Source organism: Balaenoptera musculus, chromosome 14 (assembly GCF_009873245.2).
Source record: "Balaenoptera musculus isolate JJ_BM4_2016_0621 chromosome 14, mBalMus1.pri.v3, whole genome shotgun sequence".
Lineage (NCBI taxonomy): Eukaryota > Metazoa > Chordata > Mammalia > Artiodactyla > Balaenopteridae > Balaenoptera > Balaenoptera musculus.
In genome coordinates this window covers 266779-289303 of record NC_045798.1, presented here as the reverse complement: position 1 = coordinate 289303, position 22525 = coordinate 266779, and the positions used below count along the sequence as shown (strand labels likewise).

The 22525-nt window shown below is 47.8% G+C and overlaps 1 protein-coding gene across 13 annotated transcripts; it reads right to left on the bottom strand.

Annotated features, from left to right (window-relative positions):
* Positions 1 to 290: 290 nt before the first annotated feature.
* Positions 291 to 21926, bottom strand: ZNF605 (zinc finger protein 605). Of its 13 annotated transcripts, none has more exons than XM_036824064.1 (8): positions 21857 to 21908; positions 20856 to 21004; positions 17738 to 17836; positions 17510 to 17636; positions 15324 to 15491; positions 8927 to 9047; positions 8604 to 8696; positions 291 to 5150 (listed from the first exon to the last, which is right to left on the bottom strand). In XM_036824064.1, exons 5-8 carry the CDS (start codon positions 15336 to 15338, stop codon positions 3355 to 3357), a joined length of 2025 nt encoding a protein of 674 aa, XP_036679959.1. In that variant the 5' UTR covers positions 15339 to 15491; positions 17510 to 17636; positions 17738 to 17836; positions 20856 to 21004; positions 21857 to 21908; the 3' UTR covers positions 291 to 3354. The 13 variants fall into 13 exon arrangements, with proteins under 13 accessions (XP_036679959.1, XP_036679958.1, XP_036679960.1 ...); XM_036824063.1 differs by lacking the exon at positions 21857 to 21908 and adding an exon at positions 21662 to 21816; XM_036824065.1 differs by lacking the exon at positions 21857 to 21908 and adding an exon at positions 15899 to 15961 and having other exon boundaries at positions 20856 to 21249.
* Positions 21927 to 22525: the final 599 nt, after the last annotated feature.

The following is a 22525-nucleotide window of genomic DNA, read 5'->3' as shown; positions in this document are numbered from 1 at the left end:
GCAGGAGAGAAAGACTGGGTGAGAGAGGATGTCTGATAAATGACAGGGGAGTGCGCTCTACACCAGCCTAACAGTCTACTTCCACCTAATTTATTAGGCTTCATGAGGTTGTACCTGAAGCACCTCTGTTTTAATCTTAGAAAAGCTGATTTTCAATTTGGCATGGTGTTTGTGATGCGAACTGGTGTGGAGCCTTTGAAGAGCTTCTCTGGGGTGATTCTGACTCCTGAGATGGGAAATCTTGTCTACGGGTGACAGATTGCACGAATTATAATAAAAACAGCAGAACATTGAATAAGAGTATTTTAATTGCGCAGCACAAGTTTTTAAACTGAGAGTACAGGGAAGTACAGTACATCATTCCTTTCTTTCTTCATTCAGTAATGGGCTACCTTTTTCTTGTCTGTACACATTTAACATAAATAACAACGCTTTCTTGTAAGGCGTTCAGCTAACCCAGAGGCAGCATAAAGACCTCATAAACATTTCGGTTTCTATCAGTGAAGAAACTCTAGTAATAACTGCAAGACCACCAGCATATGGAGCAGACGGTAATGAGCTCCAGAGCCACTTACGTTTGCAGCAAAACAAAACAAAAAACACAAAGAACTCTGTTATAATTTCTACTGAATTATTAAAACACAAAGAGAAAACACTGATGTTGAGTGTGAGAAATCTTGACAGATGTCAGTCTTTGCCCCGTGGACCAGTAACTGATACTCAAAATTTGGTCAACCGTTCATCATTTAACACGTCACAGAAAACAAATGTTACACTCAAATTATTAACTCAAGAACATTTAATAAAGGGACTATTTACAGATTTGTGTTCACAATTAAGAAAACCAACCAGGGACGGTGAAGCCCCCAGAAGCAGTTATCACCCTTACATCTGATGAGCAGGGAGCTGCAGCCATCTGGGTGTCTGTAGGCCAGCAGGAGGGAGGGAGGGCTGACACATACCTCCCTGTGTGAACCTGAGCAGAAACCCTAGGAAGCAGTCGTGCACTCCCTCTGGGCATGCAGAGCAGAAAAAGGAGAATGGGTGTGGAGACGTGCACAGATCCATAACACAGACAGCTTCCATCGTGCAGTTGCTACAAACACAAGTCATCCCGAGCCCCTGTCTCAGACGACACAGTCTGTTCAACTATTTTTAAAGATTCACACTTAAGTGCTATCGTAGTCATACACTTTACTTCTAAATAGATCATAACCCCAAGTATGTTGTCATTACTTTGGTTTTAAGCAGTCCATTACCTTTTTGAAAGATTTTAAAATGAGAAAAAAAACTTTCATATTCACCCACACATTCACCATTTCCAGAGTGTTCTTTTCTTGCTGCCCCCAAACATCCCTCAATGTTTCCTTAAGGCAGGAACTGTCTCTGATTTTGTTTCTTTGAAGTCTTTTTTGCTTTCACTTTTGAAAGATGTTTTTGACAGGCAACCGAACTCCAGGTTGCAGGGGTTTCTTTTTTATCTTTCATAATTTAATGATGTCACTCTGCTGTCTTCTAGTTTGCATAGTTCCTGACCAGAAGTATGTTGTTATTCTTTGTTCTGTGAACGTGTTGTGTCTTTTCCTCCAGGCGTTTTACAATCGTTCTCTTTAACACTGGTTTTCACCAATTTGACGATGATGTCCATTGGTATCTTTATGTTTCTTACGTGTTGGGTTCTTTGAGCTTATTGAATATGTGGAGTTATACTTTTCATCACATGTGGATATTTTTCAGCCATCGTTTATCCAAATCCTTTTTCTCCCTCCTCTCTTTCTGGACCTCCCATTCCATGTATGTTACACCACAGTAACTAATTCCCTGTTCTCCTTTCCCCCCAGTCTTTTCCTCTCTGTGTGTATCATTCATCTGGATAATTTTTATACTTACTGTTCAAATTCATTGATTGTTTTCCTTCTTCTATGTCTAATATGTTCTTAATTCCATCCAGTTTTTTGTTTTTAATTTACAGATGTTGTTTTCATCCTGAGAAGTTCCATTTGAGCTTTTAAAAATATATCTTCCACTTTATGTATCGTCAAATTCATGTTTTCCTCTACTTTATACTTACAATAGCTATTTGAACATCCTTGTCTACTAATTCCAATCACTTCAGTCTTTTCTCTTTCTACTGCCTGATTTTCCTCCTGGTTACAAGTCATATGTTCCTGCCCCTTGGCATGCCAGGTAAGTGTTTGGACGCCAGTCACTGTGGATCCAGAGTAGCTTTTAATCTAGGGTTAGTTACCCTCCCCATCAAGACAATACTGTTCTGGGAACTCTCTTGATGCCCACGTGATTTCGTGTGGCTGGTGGGAACGTGAACCGTCCCCGCCTGTGCTGAGTTCCAGGGCTTGCCCAGCTCACTGCTCCCCAGTGCCGCTCTCATGGTCTCAGCTTCCTTCCACACATGTGTGAATCAGCACTAAAGCCCACAGACTCAAGGGGGGACTCACTGCGGATTTCTGCAGGCCCTCTCTGGGAAGCTTCTTCCAGAAGCTTTTCCCTGCAAATTCTAGCCACCAGGGCTCCCCAGACGCCAACTCGGCAACTCTCTTCAGTCCAGCAGGACCACATTCATTCCCCTCCCTGACCTGCAGCCTGGACGCTACCCCCAGGGTCTAGGCTGGGCAGTCGTGGGGCTCTCCTCACCTTGTCCACCTCCTGCCAGGGATCACAAACCTGTGTTTGACATATGTCTAAAAACCACTATTTCATAAATGGTACGGTTTCTAGATGCTTAAGGCAGGAGAGTTTATCTGGTTCTTCCTATAGCACCATAGCAGAAAGCAGAAGTCTTCACACATAAAACACAGCTACCACTTTAAAATGCCTATTTTCTCATAATAATTTATATACAATGAACACATCTTCCTTTTAGAATTATTTTAATAGGATCATGTTTATCAAATTCTTCAAATTATTAGGACTACTTCTCTGCATGAGACCTCTAATATATAATACTCAGTATTTCCTTTGTGCATGTATTCTCTAGTGTACTCTGAGTTACCCTTTCCCGGTGAAATCTTTCACTTACTTGTTATGACAATTGAGTTTTTCTCCTGTTTAGGTCTTCTAAATATTTAATAGGCTGTCACTTTTGACTGAAAGGTCTGTACTTAACACAATACTGAGAAGACTTCCACACTGAGGAGCCATCAATATGTAATAAGTCTTGTTTTCTGGGAGAAGGTTTTCCTATATTGCCTACTTAAAAAAAAGTTCTCTTTCTGAATTCTGTATGGTGAGACAGTCACTGCAGTGTCAGGGTTTCTCTCCTGTACGTGTCCTCAGAGTGTGAGGGGCCTGACATCTGATGGCAGACTCCCCATACTCACCGCACTCGCCCCATGTCTACAGCATATGACTTCTCTGATGTATCAGGAGCTGTGCCTTCCTGTGGAAGGCTGTCCCACATTCACTGCATCTATAGCATTTATCTCCTGTATGGATCCTCTGATGCCTCATAAGGTGCGACTTTCTAGTGAAAGATTTCCCACATTCCCCACATTTATAGGGTCTCTCTCCTGTATGAATCCTCTGATGTATAATGAGCTGTGCCTTCTCAAAGAAAGCTTTTGTACAATCACTGCATCCATAGGTCTTCTCTCCTGTATGATTTCTCTGATGCTTAATGAGCTGTACTTTCTGAACAAATGCCTTCCCACACTCACTGCATTCATAGGGTTTCTCCCCTGTATGAATTCTCTGATGCCTAAGAAGCTGTGGCTTCCAGGCAAAAGCTTTCCTACACTCACTACATTCGAAGGGTTTCTCTCCAGTGTGGGTTCTCTGATGGTGAATGAGGCTTGACTTCTCACTGAAGGCTTTCCCACACTCGCTGCACTCATAGGGTTTCTCCCCTGTGTGTGTCCTCTGATGAGATACCAGGCTGGACTTTTGGGTGAAGGCTTTCCCACAGGCACCACATTCGTAAGGTTTCTCTCCAGTGTGAGTTCTCTGATGTGTCAGGAGCTGTGACTTCCCAAAGAAGGTTTTCCCACATTCAACACATCCATAGGGTTTTTCTCCTAAATGAGCTTTCTGATGTCTAATTAGTTCTGACTTCTTAAAGAAGGCTTCTTCACAGTTCCTGCACTGATAGTTCTTCTCTCCTGTGTGAGTCATTTGATGTTTGACAAGTTGCGGTTTTCTGATGAAGGCTTCACCACATTCACTGCATTCATAGGGCTTCTCTCCTGTGTGGATCCTCTGATGCCTAATGAGGAGTGAGTTCCTGCTGAAGGCTTTTTTACACTCACTACATGCATACGGTTTCTTCCCTGTATGAACCCTCTGATGAGTAATAAGCTGTGACTTCCAAAAGAAGGCTTTTCCGCAATCATTACATTTGTAGGGCTTCTCCCCTGTGTGTGTCCTCTGATGAGTAATGAGCCTTATTTTCTGGGAGAAGGCCTTCCCACAGTCACTGCAGCCATAGGGCTTCTCTACTGTGTGGGTTCTCTGATGTCTTTGAAGCTGTGACTTCCTGCTAAAGGACTTCCCACAGTCACTGCAGCCATAGGGCTTCTCTCCCGTATGAGTTCTCTGATGTAAAACGAGCAGTGACTTCCTGCTGAAAGCTTTTTGACATTCACCACACCCGTATGGCTTTTCTCCTGAATGAGTCCTTTGATGAATAGTGAGTAATGACTTCTGGGAGAAGGCTTTTCCACAGTCACGGCATCCGTAGGGCTTCTCTCCTGTATGAGTTCTCTGATGTATAATGAGCTGTGACTTTTTGTTAAAAACCTTACCACATTCCATGCATAAACAGACTCCTGTATGTGCTATTTGGTTTGTAATGAGCCCTGGCTCTTTACTGCTGACTTTTCTACATTTACTGCAATCAGAGTATTTTATTCCACCACAGGTTTTGTCAGGCTTGATACAGAATAATAATTTCTTATTAAGCTCATCAAGTTTTTTTCTTTCACAGTTACTTTTTGGAATAAGAAAATCAAAAGGATGTTTCAAACTTTTTTCACCTGTGCCACATTTATGGGATCTCATTCCTAAATGATCAAAGTTAATGCCTGAATGAAACATTTTCCCAAAGACGTCATATTCATGGCCTCTCTCCATACTTTTAAGCTTGTCTTGATTATCCTGGTGCCACATTTTGAGATTATTATCTAGCCAGACTTCTTCTAAAAAGGAAAAAATGAACCATACTGTGTAAATTTCCCCAATGATTATGCTTATTGAATAAGTCTTCTGAAATGGAGCCTAATATCCCAGTCCATCAAAAAAAAAAAAAAATCTCCCAAATACAATGTCTACTTATTAGGCATTGAAAATTTTAATAGAAATGAAAACAGATTTTGAAATTACAAATGTTTATAAACACAACTTTCAAATAAGGGAAGATGAAATATACTCAAGTGATCATGATGAGGTAAAAGAGACAAGCAATTTCTGATCAAATACTGGGGTGGTTAACGCACTCATTCCACAATAACCTACTGATTATCTACTGTGTGCCCAGACGCTGTGAGTAGCAGAAATCAGGGAGGAAGGCAGGTAAGTACCCCATCAGAGAAGGCTGAGAATCACAGTACACAGAAGAGCAAGATTAGTACACAGTGCTGAACGTCAGACAGGAAGAAACACTGAATATGATGTACAGCAAATGCAGGATATCAACTTCACGTCTGAAAGGTGAGGTACGTTAGTTTGCTGTACTATTGGTACATTAAAAAAACATTCTCATTCAAGATCCTCACCCGAATCACTGATATCAGTCATTTCACCATCATGAGAGTTACTTTTTGGAATTATCCGAGAGTTCTCCAGAGCTCAGCATCAACACTTGTATTTAGGTTTTTGACATTTTAGTTGAATCGATCATCTATATATTGCATCTGTATATGATGGAAATTATTCTAAACCACAAGTATTCTTTGCATAACATTAGGACAGATTTTTTTTTTACCCTGTAAGTACAATTATTTGTGATCTCCACAATATGACCATTTATTGAGTATTTTAAAACGATCTTTTAAAGGTTTGTTTAGTTCACTATATTCTTTACTAGGAATTGTGAGGTAATACTCCCAAGATGAAAGATATGGCAAGATCTCAGATATAAAGCTATCACTCCTTTTCTGCAGGATAATTTTTTTGGGGGGGAAAAAGCCATATCTAACTCTCAGACATACCAGAATTTCAGAGGAAGAACCAACTAGAGCCCGATACGGAGGAGAACAAAAGATTCAACGTTCCAAGCTTCAGTGAGTGTGGATGATAATGCTATTCATGGGTATTTTAAAGACTAGAGAGAGAAGTTAGGGGGTTAAAAGCAAAGTCGTCTGTAGACACAGAAGTGTGAGATCCACCTGAATAGTTTATAAAAAATTGTTTTAGGAAATGTTAAAGAAAAATTACAAATTTTAATTCAAATCAAATCAGGAAATAAGACTAAGATATATATCCAAATTAATAAGTTAAATGATATAAAACAATATTGAAGTTAAACTGTACCAAAAAATCTTTAAGAAATTTAAAAAAAGTCTTGTCACTTTGGCAAACACCTGGACTGGGTTTCTCTGGTGCCACCTCAGGTGCGGGTACACGTGTGTTTCCCCGTCTCTGTTTCCATTACACTCCGGTCCTTTCTGCCTTCATTTCACCCTATTTTCAATTGATATTCCCACTTCTAGGGTTGCTCCCTCCCAACTCTAGTCTCCACACAGCAACACGTAATATTTAGAAAATGTACTCAGGCCTTTTAACCCTTTGCTTAGAAACCTTTGATAAACCCAGACGTTTATCACGGCTTCCGCACCCCTGCGTGCCGGCTCCTTCCAGCCCCCCACTCCCTCTCACAACACTGGGCTCCTCCCCGTCCCACTGACTCCAAAGGCCTTTTCCTGCTGTAGGCCCTTTGCATGTGCTCTCCCTGCCCAGCTTCCAGCATGCCTGGCTCACATAATTTTAAGGGCACACTAACAAACACCCTGTTTATTCCCTTCACAGCATTTATCAAATAGGTAATCACCTTGCTTCTGTCTCTCGCACTAGAATGTAAACCCTGAGGGCAGGGAACAGGTTTGTGTTTTTCACTGAGGTACCCCCACTACATAGCGCATAACTAGCCCTCAATACATGTAGGATAAATACTCTTCACTTGTCATTAAACGTCTAAAGCAATTCCTTTCTATACAGTTAATCTTGACAATTAACTTTGCATTTTGACACAAATGCTTCAGGTTCAAACACTGAATTAATTTTATATTTTCTTCTAAATTAAAATTCTCTGGTCCTGCAAGGTTATTTCATGACTCATATTTTATCTCAACTCCTCTCATTCTACAAAATAGCAGTGGTTCTAAATTAACGGGGGAACATAAAGTCTATCTTGACAGCTTTTCTGAACTACACATACCCAGTCCTAATAATCCATGTGAATGGTGCCTAGACATCTGTAATTTGAAATATTTCCTAAGGTAAGCTGAAACACTTACTTAGACGAAAACCTTTGTACTAAAGAAATATTTGATAAATAAGAAAGTTCCTGCCTTACCTGGCCTCACCACAACCAATTAATAAAGTATTTAGTAATTACACAGCATAAATTCCATAGAGAACAGAGAAGAGTAAGTTACTCACCATCTTTCTATGTGGGAAAAAACCTGAAGACCTAATTGGTTAAGGAATTACAGATAATATGTGATCACACCTGGGTTCCTACAATACTGCTCAGTGGGTAGAGATTTCAGAAAAGGCTGGGAGTCAGGGAACACTCCCTGGAGGTGGAAAAAGAGCTTAAAGTGAAGAGGGGGAGGGTGTCTAAATGGGAAAGTGTAGGACAACCAAAGGCCCACATGCAGAGAAACAAATGTGAAAGACACGAGGAAAGAACTACTTTGAGTGGTGTCAACCAGGACCTCTGGGCACAGGAAAAACTGCAGAGATAAGATGCTGCCACACTGTGAGGGTCTTCAACACAAATGGCATTAAAGTACCACAGAGCAGGTCTTAAACCCAGCAGACTATTTGAAGGGAAAAATGAGAAGCTTTAGAAGCTGAATACCAAAGGCACCAGAAAGAAGCCCTGGACGCTGACCCTGAAGTTCTTATCTGCAGGGAGGCCGGAAGAGTGCTTAAGGCGTTAGACTTTTCTCCTGTATCCATGAACTCACCTTCTACTCTACGTGGGTTTGAAATAGAAATCTGACCAATTAGGGAGAGAAAAGAAAAATAATAAAGGGAACTCAAAGGTAATCAGTGTCACCTCAAACAGGAAAAAACTATGAACTCTTAAAGAGGAGGAAGGAAGCCCACCTGTACAGGTGGGACTGGGGAAGCTAGCAGAAGGGGCGTATCCACGAAGGCAGGTCCTAAATGACTGTGCTGCCGGCTATGGAAGACGGGGCACACTTCATCACCAGCTCCACCAAAGGGGACGCATCCTGATGTGGAGACCAGGACGGAGAGCACATGAAAAGTCAGGAAGGACTCGTGTCACTAGTCCTGAGTCAACCCTAAGGACGGAGGAACTTTAAACACGGTTTTACAGATAACATTTCAAAAGTACCAACCTGTCATCAAAACCCGAGACCTAACTTTCACTATCTGCCATATACCTGATTATTTCTCACCTGGAAAGTTCTCACTTAGGATTTCTTCACCTAATATCCATGGCTCTTCTTGCTCCAGTTTGAAAATCGCCTCAGGTTTGATCATTTGATAACCTGTCAATTGGAAACACAGAGAGTCCCAACTGCTTGGGCTGAGGGACCCTTAAATATAAAGAAGATTTCAGTACAGAGACTAAAAAACAAAACAAGCAAATAAAAGCCTTTCAATTGGGTGTAGAAATCAAAAAATCTTTTGACATCTGAAACTTAAACCCCAAATCCATAACATCTTAGGGGTCCCACAGTTGCTGGGTGCGCCCTGTGTCACACAAGAATGTTCTTACCCAAGAAAACTAGATTGCTATAGTTCTCCAACATCACATCCCTGTGCAGGGTCTTCTGAGTAGGATTGAGCAGCTGCCACTCCTCCAACGTGAAGTCCACAGCCACATCCTCAAATGATATCTAAAAAAGCATAATCCCTGTTAAATCGGAAGTCATTCTCTTTGTTGAATACAGGCTTTCTTCTCTACAGTGACAGGCGGCCTCCGAGATGGCCCCATGATCTCCAACTCCTGGGATTCATGCTTTCGTTTAATCCCCACCAGCCTGACTGTGGGCTGGACTTACTGACTCACTTCCACCGAATGGAACGGGGTAGAAGTGCTGGATCAGGTGTAAGAGAATGTGACTTCCACGTTGGGAACCCTCTCCTGCTCTCCCTGGGCCACATGGCGAGGCAGCCCTGTGCACAAGCCCACGTGGCAAAGACCCGAGGCCTGCCAACACCCACGTGAGGGAGCTTGGAGCAGGTCACCTCCCTACCGCCCGTGAGATGACCATAGCCCTTCTCAACATCCTGATGACAGGGTCGCGTGAGACCCTCCACCAGAATCAAATGGGTGAGCAGCTGTCAGACTCCTAACTCACAGAAACTGAGATACATGTTTGTGTTTTCAGCCACTGAGGTTTGGGGTAATTTGTTACATAGCAATGGATAAGTAATATAATATCCTAGTCGCGCATTATACTTTGAGAGGAAAACAAAAATGTTATTAAAATATTCATCATTATGAATTCATTCACCTAGCCACCCATCTACCCATAGAATAAGAAGTTGGAATAGGCTGTCTCTAAATAAGCAGTGTTTCTCAAAGAAGGTGCCACTGGTATCTGGGCAAAGGACAGGACGCCATAGAGACCAATACCGTCCCAGGCTGGGCCCACGTTACGTGTGCTGCCGTGTCATCAGAAGGTGCCGAAACAGCGTGGAAAGCTGTCCTGCCTTCCAGACGCTGGACAAGGCCCAAAACACTGCCCAGGGACAGGCTCCTGTGCCAGCGGGCCAGGACTCTGTCAACACGCGGATCTCACTGGTCCTCTGGTCCCAACCAGAGGGTTTCACTGGACCCTGACACTTTCTTGGAGTCTGGTCTGGCCATCCTCATGGGCTCCCCAGGCACGGGTCACACTCTCCAGGCCCTACCTGACCACATTTACTTCCTGTTCGAATTCACTGCATCTGATAACAGCCCCATAGCTGCAGAGGGGCTGAGTGAGCGTTTTAATGGACAGTTCTAGGACAGGCTTAAGGGGCTGACAGGGGGGCTCACGGTGACCCCAGCCTGGAGCACAGAGCTCAGAAGGGAGCGGCCCTTCTCACCACGCTGGGGCTCGGCCACGCTGTCCCCAGTCACAGCCCCCCTCTCACAGTCACTGACTGTCATGCCCTGCGGGAGACCCCGCAGGAGCCGCCACCCCTACGACCCCGTCCCGAAGACTCAGTGAGTGCCAGATCCCGTACAACCACTTTCAAATCTTTTAAAAACTCAGGAGTTTCTGGAACCAATTCTTAAACACGCTCTGTCTCTCTGGTTAAATTATGTAAAAATATCTGTCCCTCTGTATAGGGACAAAGTGTCTTTCCAGACAAAGGGTCTGGATGAAAACAGAGATGATTTCTTTTAAAGTTTTGATTACTAAATGGGACACACTGATGATGACCAGAGAGAAAAGAATATAAAGCCCAGCACCAGGGGAGGCACAGGGGAGGGAGAAAGATATTAACGACCTTTGTGTTTTAGACCTGCTCCTGAAAGCTTTCCTTCCTCCTGGAAAAAAAACAAGAAACAAAAGAAAATGACTCCCTGTGCTTCTCTCCACGCCCGTGACCGCTCTGGGTGTAGACTGACGCCTTCCTGCTCGACGGGGCTGCCGGCCAGCGGCACAGGGCGCCTCGGCCCCCGTGCTTCCCACGCAACAGCCCCGATGCTGTCTGCACCCCGTGAGGTGGCAGGGCCTGGACAAACAAAATGGCCTGGAACTCAGCGCCCCAGGCAGCCCCTCGAAAACCAAGGACTGAAGTAAATTATTCAGACTGGGCAACGGAAAGCCACGCTGGGGCCCCGTTAGCCTGCCTGCCGGATGAAAGCATGTGCTGCTTGGGGGCCCTGGGATTGTGCTCCTGGTGTGCACACCCAGCCGTGTGGCCCCGCTGTCTCAGCCCTGGCGGGCGTTGAGGCCAGCCTCCGCCTGCTGCCAGAGCTGTGCTATGCGCACCACTGCCTTGTGCCAGGTCACAAAGGTTCACATGGCCACTTGAGAAGCCTCCTGATGGGCTGACACATGCCTTCCTGACTGGGAAACGGCTGAGACCACATGCAGGCTGGGAGGCTGCCCCGGATGAACTCCCTGGTTCCTGTCTCGGCCCCTCTAGGTCCGACCTGCTCAGTTCCATGATGGGGTTGCCTGTTTCTCACTCAGGTCCTGAAAAATCAAGCAGGTGGGCTGAGGAGTCTGGCTCCTGGTTAAAAACCTACGTGTGAATCCTCAGATCCAAACACAGGCAGGCCCAGAGGGCTATCCCGCAGGCCTCCTGGGGGACACTGCCCCCACCCCTGCCCCCAGACCTGGGGCGCAGCCTGCGTGCCATGGCCTCCAAGGGGCTGGTGAGGATCTCGGGTGCCCTGCGTCTCTGCCTGAGGCTTTTTTTTTTTTTTTTTAACATCTTTATTGGAGTATAATTGCTTTACAATGGTGTGTTAGTTTCTGCTTTATAACAAAGTGAATCAGTTATACATATACATATGTTCCCATATCTCTTCCCTCTTGCATCTCCCTCCCTCCAACCCTCCCTATCCCACCACTCTAGGTGGTCACAAAGCACAGAGCTGACCTCCCCCTCCCTGTGCTATGCGGCTGCTTCCCACTAGCTATCTATTTTACGTTTGGTAGTGTATATATGTCCATGCCACTCTCTCACCTTGTCACAGCTTACCCTTCCCCCTCCCCATATCCTCAAGTCCATTCTCTAGTAGGTCTGTGTCTTTATTCCCGCCTTGCCACTAGGTTCTTCATGACCTTTTTTTTTTTTCCCTTAGATTCCATATATATGTGTTAGCATACTGTATTTGTTTTTCTCTTTCTGACTTACTTCACTCTGTATGACAGACTCTAACTCCATCCACCTCACTACAAATAACTCAATTTCGTTTCTTTTTATGGCTGAGTAATATTCCATTTTATATATGTGCCACATCTTCTTTATCCATTCATCCGATGATGGACACTTAGGTTGCTTCCATGTCCTGGCGATTGTAAATAGAGCTGCAATGAACATTTTGGTACATGACTCTTTTTGAATTATGGTTTTCTCAGGGTATATGCCCAGTAGTGGGATTGCTGAATCATATGGTAGTTCTATTTTTAGTTTTTTAAGGAACCTCCATACTGTTCTCCATAATGGCTGTATCAATTTACATTCCCACCAACAGTGCAAGAGTGTTCCCTTTTCTCTACACCCTTTCCAGCATTTATTGTTTCTAGATTTTTTGATGATGGCCATTCTGACCGGTGTGAGATGATATCTCATTGTAGTTTTGATTTGCATTTCTCTAATGATTAATGATGTTGAGCATTCTTTCATGTGTTTGTTGGCAATCTGTATATCTTCTTTGGAGAAATGTCTATTTAGGTCTTCTGCCCATTTTTGGATTGGGTTGTTTGTTTTTTTGTTATTGAGCTGCATGAGCTGCTTGTAAATTTTGGAGATTAATCCTCTGTCAGTTGCTTCATTTGCAAATATTTTCTCCCATTCTGAGAGTTGTCTTTTGGTCTTGTTTATGGTTTCCTTTGCTGTGCAAAAGCTTTTAAGTTTCATTAGGTCCCATTTGTTTATTTTCGTTTTTATTTCCATTTATCTAGGAGCTGGGTCAAAAAGGATCTTGCTGTGATTTATGTCATAGAGTGTTCTGCCTACGTTTTCCTCTAAGAGTTTGATAGTGTCTGGCCTTACATTTAGGTCTTTAATCCATTTTGAGTTTATTTTTGTGTATGGTGTTAAAGAGTGTTCTAATTTCATACTTTTACGTGTAGCTGTCCAGTTTTCCCAGCACCACTTATTGAAGAGGCTGTCTTTTCTCCACTGTATATGCCTGCCTCCTTTATCAAAGATAAGGTGACCATATGTGCGTGGGTTTATCTCTGGGCTTTCTATCCTGTTCCATTGATCTATGTTTCTGTTTTTGTGCCAGTACCATACTTGCCTGAGGCCTTTGGCAGAAGCCTTTCTCAGGTGCCTCTCTAAGACCCCCTTGTGGGAGGGGGAACCTGAAGACACTGTCCACACTCTGACCCGGTACCCTGTACTTTCCACTCCCTCCTCCTCTTCCCCTCCTCCTGGCCCCCAAGTCCATAAATCTGCCGGAGCCTTTTGTTCGGGGCTCCCTGGGCAGCGAACACACCTGACACGTGGCCAGGGCGTTGTTCACTCCTCAGGAAAAGGAAATGGGGAGTTGGCGCCTTTTGCGGCATCCGGCTCTCGCTCGTGCCATCACTCTCGGCTACTGTCACCCTGGCTGCTGCTGTCACCAGCTACTCTGACACCTGGCAGCTCGGCCCTCTCAGCTCTGCTGAGCTCCTGGCACAGAACACAGCAGCAAAGGGGAAAAGCTACAGTGCTATGCGCTGCTTTAAACAACAGGATTTTTAAAACAAAGAAAGGAACAGAGGGAGGAAAGAGGGAGGAGGTCAGCTAGGTGGATGGGAATTGTTTTGAAAGGTGAAGAGAGGGATTCCCCTCGTGGCAGAGTGGCTAAGAATCTGCCCGCCAATGCAGGGGACACGGGTTTGAGCCCTGGTCTGGGAAGATCCTACATGCCGCGGAGCAGCTAAGCCCGTACACCACAACTACTGAGCCTGTGCTCTAGAGCCCACGAGTCGCACCTACCGAGCCCGTGTGCCACAACTATTGAAGCCTGCGTGCCTAGAGCCCATGCTCCGCAACAAGAGAAGCCACTGCAATGAGAAGCCCGCGCACCGCAACGAAGAGTAGCCCCCGCTCACTGCAACTAGAGAAAGCCTGCGTGCAGCAACGAACACCCAATGCAGCCAAAAAATTAATTAATTAATTAAAGAAAAAAAAAGAAGAAAGGTGAAGGGATACCGCAGTCGTTTCTTGAGTCAATAAAGTCGGGGTGGGCTTCCCTGGTGGCACAGTGGTTGAGAATCTGCCTGCCAATGCAGGGGACACGGGTTCGAGCCCTGGCCTGGGAGGATCCCACATGCCGCGGAGCAACTGGGCCCGTGAGCCACAATTACTGAGCCTGCGCGTCTGGAGCCTGTGCTCCGCAACAAGAGAGGCTGCGATAGTGAGAGGTCTGAGCACCGCGATGAAGAGTGACCCCCGCTTGCCACAACTAGAGAAAGCCCTCGCACAGAAAGGAAGACCTAACACGCCATAAATAAATAAATTAATTAAAAAAAATAAAAAATAAAGTCGGGGTGGTAGGGGGAGTGATGAATTAGGAGGTTGGGACTAGCAGATGTAAACTGTTATATATAGAATGGATAAACAACAAGGCCCTACTGTAGAGCACAGGGAACTATATCTAATCTCCTGGGATAAACCATAATGGAAAAGAATATGAAAGACAATATATATATATATATATATATATATATATATATAACTGAACCACTTTGCTGTACAGCAGAAACTAACACAACATTGTAAATCAACTATACATCAAAAAAAGAAAAAAAAAAGGTCAGGAAAAGGAACTGAAGGCAGATACCCTCCCGTGCAGCTTTTGCCAGCAGAAGCAAAAACAGTTCTACCTAAAATGTATCGAAATTCCAACTGAGAAAATATATATGGGGCCATTTGAAGGTTTTGTAACAACCAGTTGTGCCAGATGATTCAGGTTTCTTCCCTAAACCCAGAGCTCAGGTGGCACGTGGACCCAGGCCTGCTGCCCGTTGCTGTGCTCCTTACACCTGCGCCCACCTAGGACCTGTGAAGAACAGCCTCAGAAATGTGTTCATCCATTACAGGATGTCACCTGCCACGTCATCTACATCAACAGCTAGCAAAACGCTTTCTTTACAGGTAACCATCAGGAGACGTTTGCTTCCACCGAGCAAATGGTCTGCTTTTTGACAGAGGAAACCACGCAACTCTTCCTGTTTCTCTTTCTGTGGCGGCTTCTGGGAACATCTGAGGAAGCTTGCGGCTCAACTCCAACAGTGCAGGGCCTTAGTTGTCTTACGTCTATGCCCCATCTTCAAGACTTTTGTACGATTCTATGATCCACCTTGTACTTCTTTTGACATCTTCCTTCCCAAGGTTATATTTTCTCCGGTTATAAGTTAAATGTATTTAGACCTTTCCTGTTAGTTGTAGAGACGCCTGTGAGCCTCATCACACCCACAGATAAAACTGCTAGAGGACAAATAACTCACCTGTGACTTGATCATTCTCCCCCGTTCCTGGGAAATCTGCTCTGCTCTGTCCTGATGCTCTGGAAAAAGGCCTCTGGTCAAAGGTCTGTGGACTGGGAATGCACCCCAAGTCCTGAGGCCTCTTCTTTCTTATTTCACATGAGTTTTCGTGCTCCTGAGAGCCATGGCCTGGAGGTGCAGTGGGAATTTTATTTTAGATGATGTAATTCATTTGGGGACCTCAATCTTGGTTCTCTATAGCTGGGAACTCAGACAAGCTATTTGCTAGCACTAAGAAACAGGAGAGAAAGTGAGCTACTGGCACGTGTCAGCCGAGCCGACCGCAGCCAGGCCAGGCCTGCACCACACCCTGGGCCCTGCAGCCTGGCTCCCACCTGGGAATGCCCGACGGGAGCCACCTGCCTCGCTGGTTCAACCAAAGACCCCAGGGGAGCCCCACCACCTCAAAGCACTCTGCAGAGACGGCAACAAAGTCTGGAAATATGGTCTTGGCTCACTCACCCTGCAGCACCTATTCCCAGGGGCACTTAGATGAAACCACTGGCACAGGTACTACAGAATAAAACGCCACTCACTTCTAGGCAGGACAGGGAACGGGAAATGGCCTGGGGTGCTGGCTCTCTACTCCAAAATCAGCCCTGGAGCAAAAGGAAAGCATAGATCAGAGGAACTAAAAGAAATGGCCAGAAGAAGAGGAGAGACCCCGGGGGAGACGGAGGCCGCGGTGAAGCTGACGCTCAGCTGTGGGTTTCCGGCTGAGCCGGCCCCGCTACAGCCCAGAGCAGACGCAGCGAGAAGAGAGGCCTAAGGAAATCTTTTCCGTTCTTTCTTTCTCAGCTCACATTGGGGCAAATACTGCCTTCCCTTCCCTCGGAAATCAGCAGAACAGCCTAGGCCACCGTAGAAGGCAGATCAAAATCCCTGCTGAGTTTAGGAATCACAGAAACGGCAAGGGCCCAGCTGCCTTCAGGCACTTACTTGTCTCCCACCGCCCCATGGACCCCAAGGAAACTGCTCCACACCTGCTTCTTCCTAAGGGTCTCTGCTCCCTGATCGGAAGAGCTGCTCAGACAAGTGGTGGGTACGGGGCTATCCAGTGGCTCTAAGGTCCACACTGCTGGCCCTGGGGTGCCTTCTCTCCCCTTTGCTTCGAAGGCCTGGCCTCAGCCCTTCCCTAATGCAATTATCAGAGCAGGAGAGCAGATAACACCTCTAGGGGGATACAGCTCAGAGCCTGTGAGGGCAAATACAAATTAAAAAGAAAAAGACTCCCCAGAACCTTATTCAAAGACTATTTACTGTAGAAAATCTGTAATTACAAAATCTTTCTCTGCCCCTTTGGGATGTATGTAAATCTTTCCTAAAACTAAGTTTAACAACTCAAGAATGCCTTTCTTAAGGACCTGGGAGCTGTCTCTGAATCACCCAGGAAGGGACACCTCTCTCTCCGGGTCTCTGCAAGGACAGGAGCCTAACCAGCCTGACTTTGGCACCCGGCTCCAAACTGTAAAATTACCCCCATCATAAAGGTAGGACAAGTGTATTTTTCCTTTGCATGAAGGCAAGCAGCTAACACAGTAGCCACCCCAACTACCGGGCAAGTTTAGGATGGACTACATGTGACAAATGATCACTTACCTTGAGACCGTGTGTATAACGGGTTGTACCTGCCCGGCTACAGAAAAGGGCGTGACCTCTTCCTGTCTCTCGCAATGTCTTTAGCAGACTATCTGAGGTGGGCATCACATTCTGGTTCAATTTTTATTCAATAATAAAACCATCCTAAGGGACTTCCCTGGCGGTCCAGTGGTTAAGACTCTGCGCTTTCACTGCAGGGGGCACGGGTTCGATCCCTGGTCAGGGAACTAAGAACCTGCATGCCACGCGTGCAGCCAAAAAAATTTTTTTTAATTAAAAAAAAAAATTTAAAAACAACAACCACCTATTCTTTCTCTTCTACTTTTGTGGAGAAGTCTTCTGGATTGGCAGAGACTGGTTGAAATTATTTCCCCAATGAGCCAAATAACCGAACAAACGAGTACAACCACTACTTTAAAAACTTTTTAAAAGATCACAAACTGTATTACAGAGATCATCTGAGGCAGAATTATCGGAACAGATGGACCAAGAGTTAAGATCAACACAATCACAAAAAACACGACGTCTTCATGCACACAAATACTTACACTTTCAATTTCTCTACCGCTCACGAACCAGGTCACTTACACCGGCCGGATACCGGATCAGGGCCAAGGACTCCACGGGCTCACAGCTGGGTCACACAGGGATGTGGCCTCCTTCGTGAGGGTACACCTGAAAGGAAATATCCAAAAATTCAGTTGCCGGTAAGCCTGGGGGCACGAGGGACAAACTCCACCTCCCCCCCGAGATCCGTCCAGCGCCGCGGTGCACACCTGCGGCCCCTCGTGCTCCCGGCTTGGTCCCACAGGCTGACAGGTTGAGAGGAGGACCGACATGGTGGATGGTCAGCGGGCACCTTTCCACAAAGTAAGCTGAGCAAGGAGAGAACATAATAGCTACAGGAGATCTAGAGCAGGAGCCCCCTGTTCTAACAAAGAATGGGGGGAGAGGAGGGCGGTATCCTCAGGGTCCCAGCGGAACAGAGATGGGCGGACTCGCCCTCCACAAATGAGGGAAGAAAGTTATGCCTTGGCGTTAGCAGACTGCCAGGTTTTGCCCCCGGGCAGCTAACAAGAGTGGAGAGAACACTGGCCCCTTCGAGGCCCCTCCTGCCCGCCCCTAGAGCTGGGCTGAGGGCTGGAATCAGACCACCCGCTCGGGAGCCCCACACCCTCGGTCAGCAAGGGAAAGAGGAAAGGGAACCCAGGAATGCTGCTCAACGCCAGCCGGACCACGGACCAGCTCCTGGCACCGTCTCTCGAGGGCCTTAAACGTTTCCCTCTTTGTCCTTTAGCGAATCGAGGGAGGACACAGGCCAGGGAGGGAGGGCAGGTCCCAATGTTACCCAGGTGCTGAGGATCCTGTGGAGAGTCAAGAACCAGCCCATCTAGACAGACAGACTGGATTTTGAAATTTGACCTGAAACAGTGGCAGAGGGCAGAGCGAGGGCGTCCAGGGCAGGAAGAACTCTACAACTGGGAACGGAGAAGGATGGCATGGGTTCTGCCCACGCATGGGGGGCAGCAGACACAAAGGTCAGATTCCCTGAGTGAAACCGGACTCTCCCGAGACCAGAGTGAAGAGTGTGGTGCATGAGAACAGGTCTCTCACGAAAAACGTCCTGGGAGAGCAGAGAGCGACACCCAAAGGAGAAGCGCCTCTTCCCGAGACGTGCAGGGAGCTCCCTGGGGCTCCTGGGCACGGGCAGGTCCCGATGGTCTAGAAGGCCCAGTGAAAAGAGAGCCCAGAGTCACTGCTTTCCAAACCTGAGGCCCCCTGAGACACAGGCCCACCTGCCCTGGAAGCTTCTATCTCATCTGGACCCCTTTTGGGTTGATGCACAGGAGACCTTCTGTAGCTTCTCCTCTGGAAAAGGGGACGTGCCAACTGTACTAACACCCCGAACAGTCACCCTGGTTCCTCCCCCAGGACCCCAACATACTCCTGCACTGTGCTCTCACATCCACGTCAGATCCCACTCACACACTAATGCAGACCTAGACACACACTCACAGTCTCATTTATGGGCCAGGAAAGCAGCAATTTGCTGAAGGCCTCTTACTACCAGGCCCTGTTCCGGGCACGTGGGAGAGACTGCTAAACAGGACAGACAGTCCCTGCCCTCTAGGATGGGAAACAGACACACAAGTAAGTAAAATAATTTCAGACTGTGAGAGTGCTCAGAAGAAACTTCAGATGTGCCAGAGTGGGTGGGTGGAGGGCACTCCTTGCAGATGACTTTTAGCCGAGCCCTGAGGAGGAGGGGCCCGTCAAGGAGCATCCGACACAAAGGGCTGGAGCAAGGGGGAGGATTCCTAGCCAGTGGGGTCTCTGAGCACTTTTAAACAAGGAAATATTCAAGTAAAAGGAGCCATCACTGACCAACACCGCCACATACACGCTGGGTGAGAGGGGCCAAAGAACAAAGGACAACACGGTTACTGAACAGAAGTCACGACGTGAGTCTCTCCTGAGCCAACGCAGGACTCACCCAAACCCCAAAACACCACCCTTACAGGCCCCGCAATCACCAACACCCAAAGCCCCTCAAATTTGGTTCCAAAGACCGCCTCAATCACACTGACTGACCCCCTGAGAACCCCCAGCCCCCAGATCACTGGACACACGAGTCTCCAGGCCACACAACCATTGACTCCATAAACCCCATGTGCCCAACGCCCCCCAGGGGGTCTGGGCCGTCAATTACACACATTGTGAGTCCCCATCGGCTCCTCTAGCAAGGCCCCCCCATCACCAACCACCAGTGACAAAACCAATCCACAGAAGTGCGTGAATCAATGAACCCCAAAGTCTCTCCACAGCCAAACCCCGATCAGACACCCACAGAACCCCTGACTCCCAGTCACGGCGGGCTCTCTGTCACTCAGCCCTGCACACCAGCCACAGTCCTCCCTACGGACCACCTGGTTGATTACGACCCCAGAGCCCTCTGACCTCCACAGGCTTCTCAATGCCAAGGCCAAGAAACCCCATCACTGGTTCCTCCAAACCCCACTCAATAACCTCCACAGTCTATCCACTGACTAGACACTGAGTCAGTGGAACCCCAAGTGCTGAGTCCCAAAGGACCCCCAGAGAACTCCAATTCCTCCCTCTCGCGGTGCCCACCCACTCACCTTCACAGAGCCTGTCACCACCCGCCCCCTGAACCAGGCCTCATCACACGGGGCTGCCAGCCACTCACCTCCAGATACCCACTCTCCAGTCCACGCCGAGCTCACCCACCACTCAGACGCCCCCAGAGCTCATCACCCTGCGAGGGCCCCCAGCTCTGCACAAACACCCCCGGCCCCTCCAACGGCGCCAATTACCACCCCCACATCACCCTCACAGCCCCCAACAGGCCACCCGTCAACCTGTGTGCAGACCCCTGCCACTGGCACGCGGCCTCCGACCTGATGCCTCAGCCACAAGATCCCCAAACACGGGCCCAGACCACTCACCAGCACGGGCCGCCCCGGTCACTGCCCTCCACCGAAAAAGCTACCATTGAAATGTCAAGTCAAACCAAACGCAGACGTAGCAAAGAAATGTTTTACTCCGAGGATTTATTCTAGGGGGGGAGGGGTGCTGAAAGAGGAAGGACGCTGCGGCCCTAAGAGGCACAGCACCTCTGCAGAGTGTGGAGAAGCTGGATCAAAGGGCAGGGGACCAGACAGCAGACGAGAGGACATCTCACCGGAGCTCGGCCAGTTCTGGGCGCGGTGGCGGGCTGCACGCTGCTCAAGCTTACGGCCCAGAGTTCAGGGAACTTCGGGAAGGAGACAAGCTGAACCAAAGTTTGGTTTCTAAGCGTTCTAATCAGTGAGAACAAACGGTTCAGCTAATCATTGATGAGGCAAAAGATGAGAGGGGCTGTGTCATATTTACCTATGGCCTTGTCACAGGTAAACAAGGGCATCATGTGGGAAGGGGGTCCTTTGCAGCCAGCTGTTTCCCGGAACCCGAGAGAGGGGGGGATCTTCCCAGGAGCGCACGGCTCAGGTACAGTCCAACACTGCAGCAACCAGCGGCCCTTCCTGCCGACGAAATCCTCAGTGCAACCACTCTGGGCCCTCTACGTGCCCCCCACGCGCCCACAGAGCCTCGTCGCTCATCCCTTCGCGCCCAGTCGCCAAGCCAAAGGCACGCAAATCGAGGATGGCTAGAGCCTTAACTGTTGCTGCACACAAACCCTAACCCACATCCCCAGCGCACACGCCGGCCCCGCACAGCCCTCCACTCACTCCCGAGGGGAGCCTCCGGGTTCCCTCACACCCAGGGCCTGCTGCCTCCAGCCCCCGAGGCTAAGGTTCCCCCAGAGGCCCCTCCCAGAGGCCCCCACCATCCACTTAATTCCCTCCGCACAACCACTCACCCCTCCCTGGCCCCGAATTACTGATTTTCACAGACATTCCACCACCTCTCCCGCCAAGGGTCCCCAGCTTCATCAGCCCCACCGTCTCCCCGCACAGCCCCTCCTCTCCCACCACCACGGGAGGCCCTGCCCTGCGCCCCAAATCTCCCTCCTGCTTCCCACATCACTGCCGCCCACACCCGCCCCTCCAGACCCCTGTCCCCCAAACGTTTCCCCACCGTCGCGCTCCCTCCCGCCTCCCCGCTGCCCGGCCGCCCCGCGGCCCCCGCGGCCCCTCCCCTCTGCCGCCCCACGCCCCTCCCCCACAGCGCCCCCCGACCTGGACCGGAATCGGCGCCTGCGCGGCAGGGCCGTCCTCCCGCGCCTTCCCCGCACCCGGCTCCGAGCCGGTTCGTGCGCACGCCGGCGTGGCCCCGAGCCGGTCCACGCCGTGGTCACCGCGGCCCCGGTCGGACGCGGAGGCCACCGCCAGCCCGCAGCCCCGCCGTCCCGTCTCCGCCCCCCACACCCTTACCCCTTTGGCCCACGGCGCCGAGGCAGACACGGCCCGGCCGCGGAAGTGTCCGCGCAGAACTACATTTCCCGGAGCCCCGTTCGCTTTAGAACTACATTTCCCAGAGGCCTCCGCGGCGCGCCTCCCTGATGGACAGGGGTGAGGTTTCCTGGTGCCAAGCTCTTTGCGGCTGCCTGGGGCTCCCGGTTCAGACGGTGGGATGTAGCCTGCGCTCCCCAACCCCCCCCCCCCCCCGGCAATGTGCTCACCATCCCTTCCAGTTTTGATCATAGAGCAAAGTAATTTATAAAATCAAAGTAGTAGTATAGGTACGTTTTATCCAGTCCAACAGTACTAACAAAAAGAATGAAAATAAATGAAATGAGGGCTTTGGGGGGAAATAAAATGTAATTATGGGAAGAGAAGTAAATTAAAGAATATAAAAGCAGAATATAAAAGGAATTAAAATAGAAAAAACTAAACTTGATAAATCCAATTTTTTAAATAAAATATAAAATCATACTAGAGATTTTTATCAAAAAGTGAGAAGAAACAGCAAAAACAATTGGTAATGAAAAAAGAAAATTAGCCAAAAAGAACAAATTAAAATATTTGTGAAAGAATATTTTGCTCAATTATATGTAATCTAGGAATTATGTTAATAAATTTAGAACTTAATGAAGTACGTGA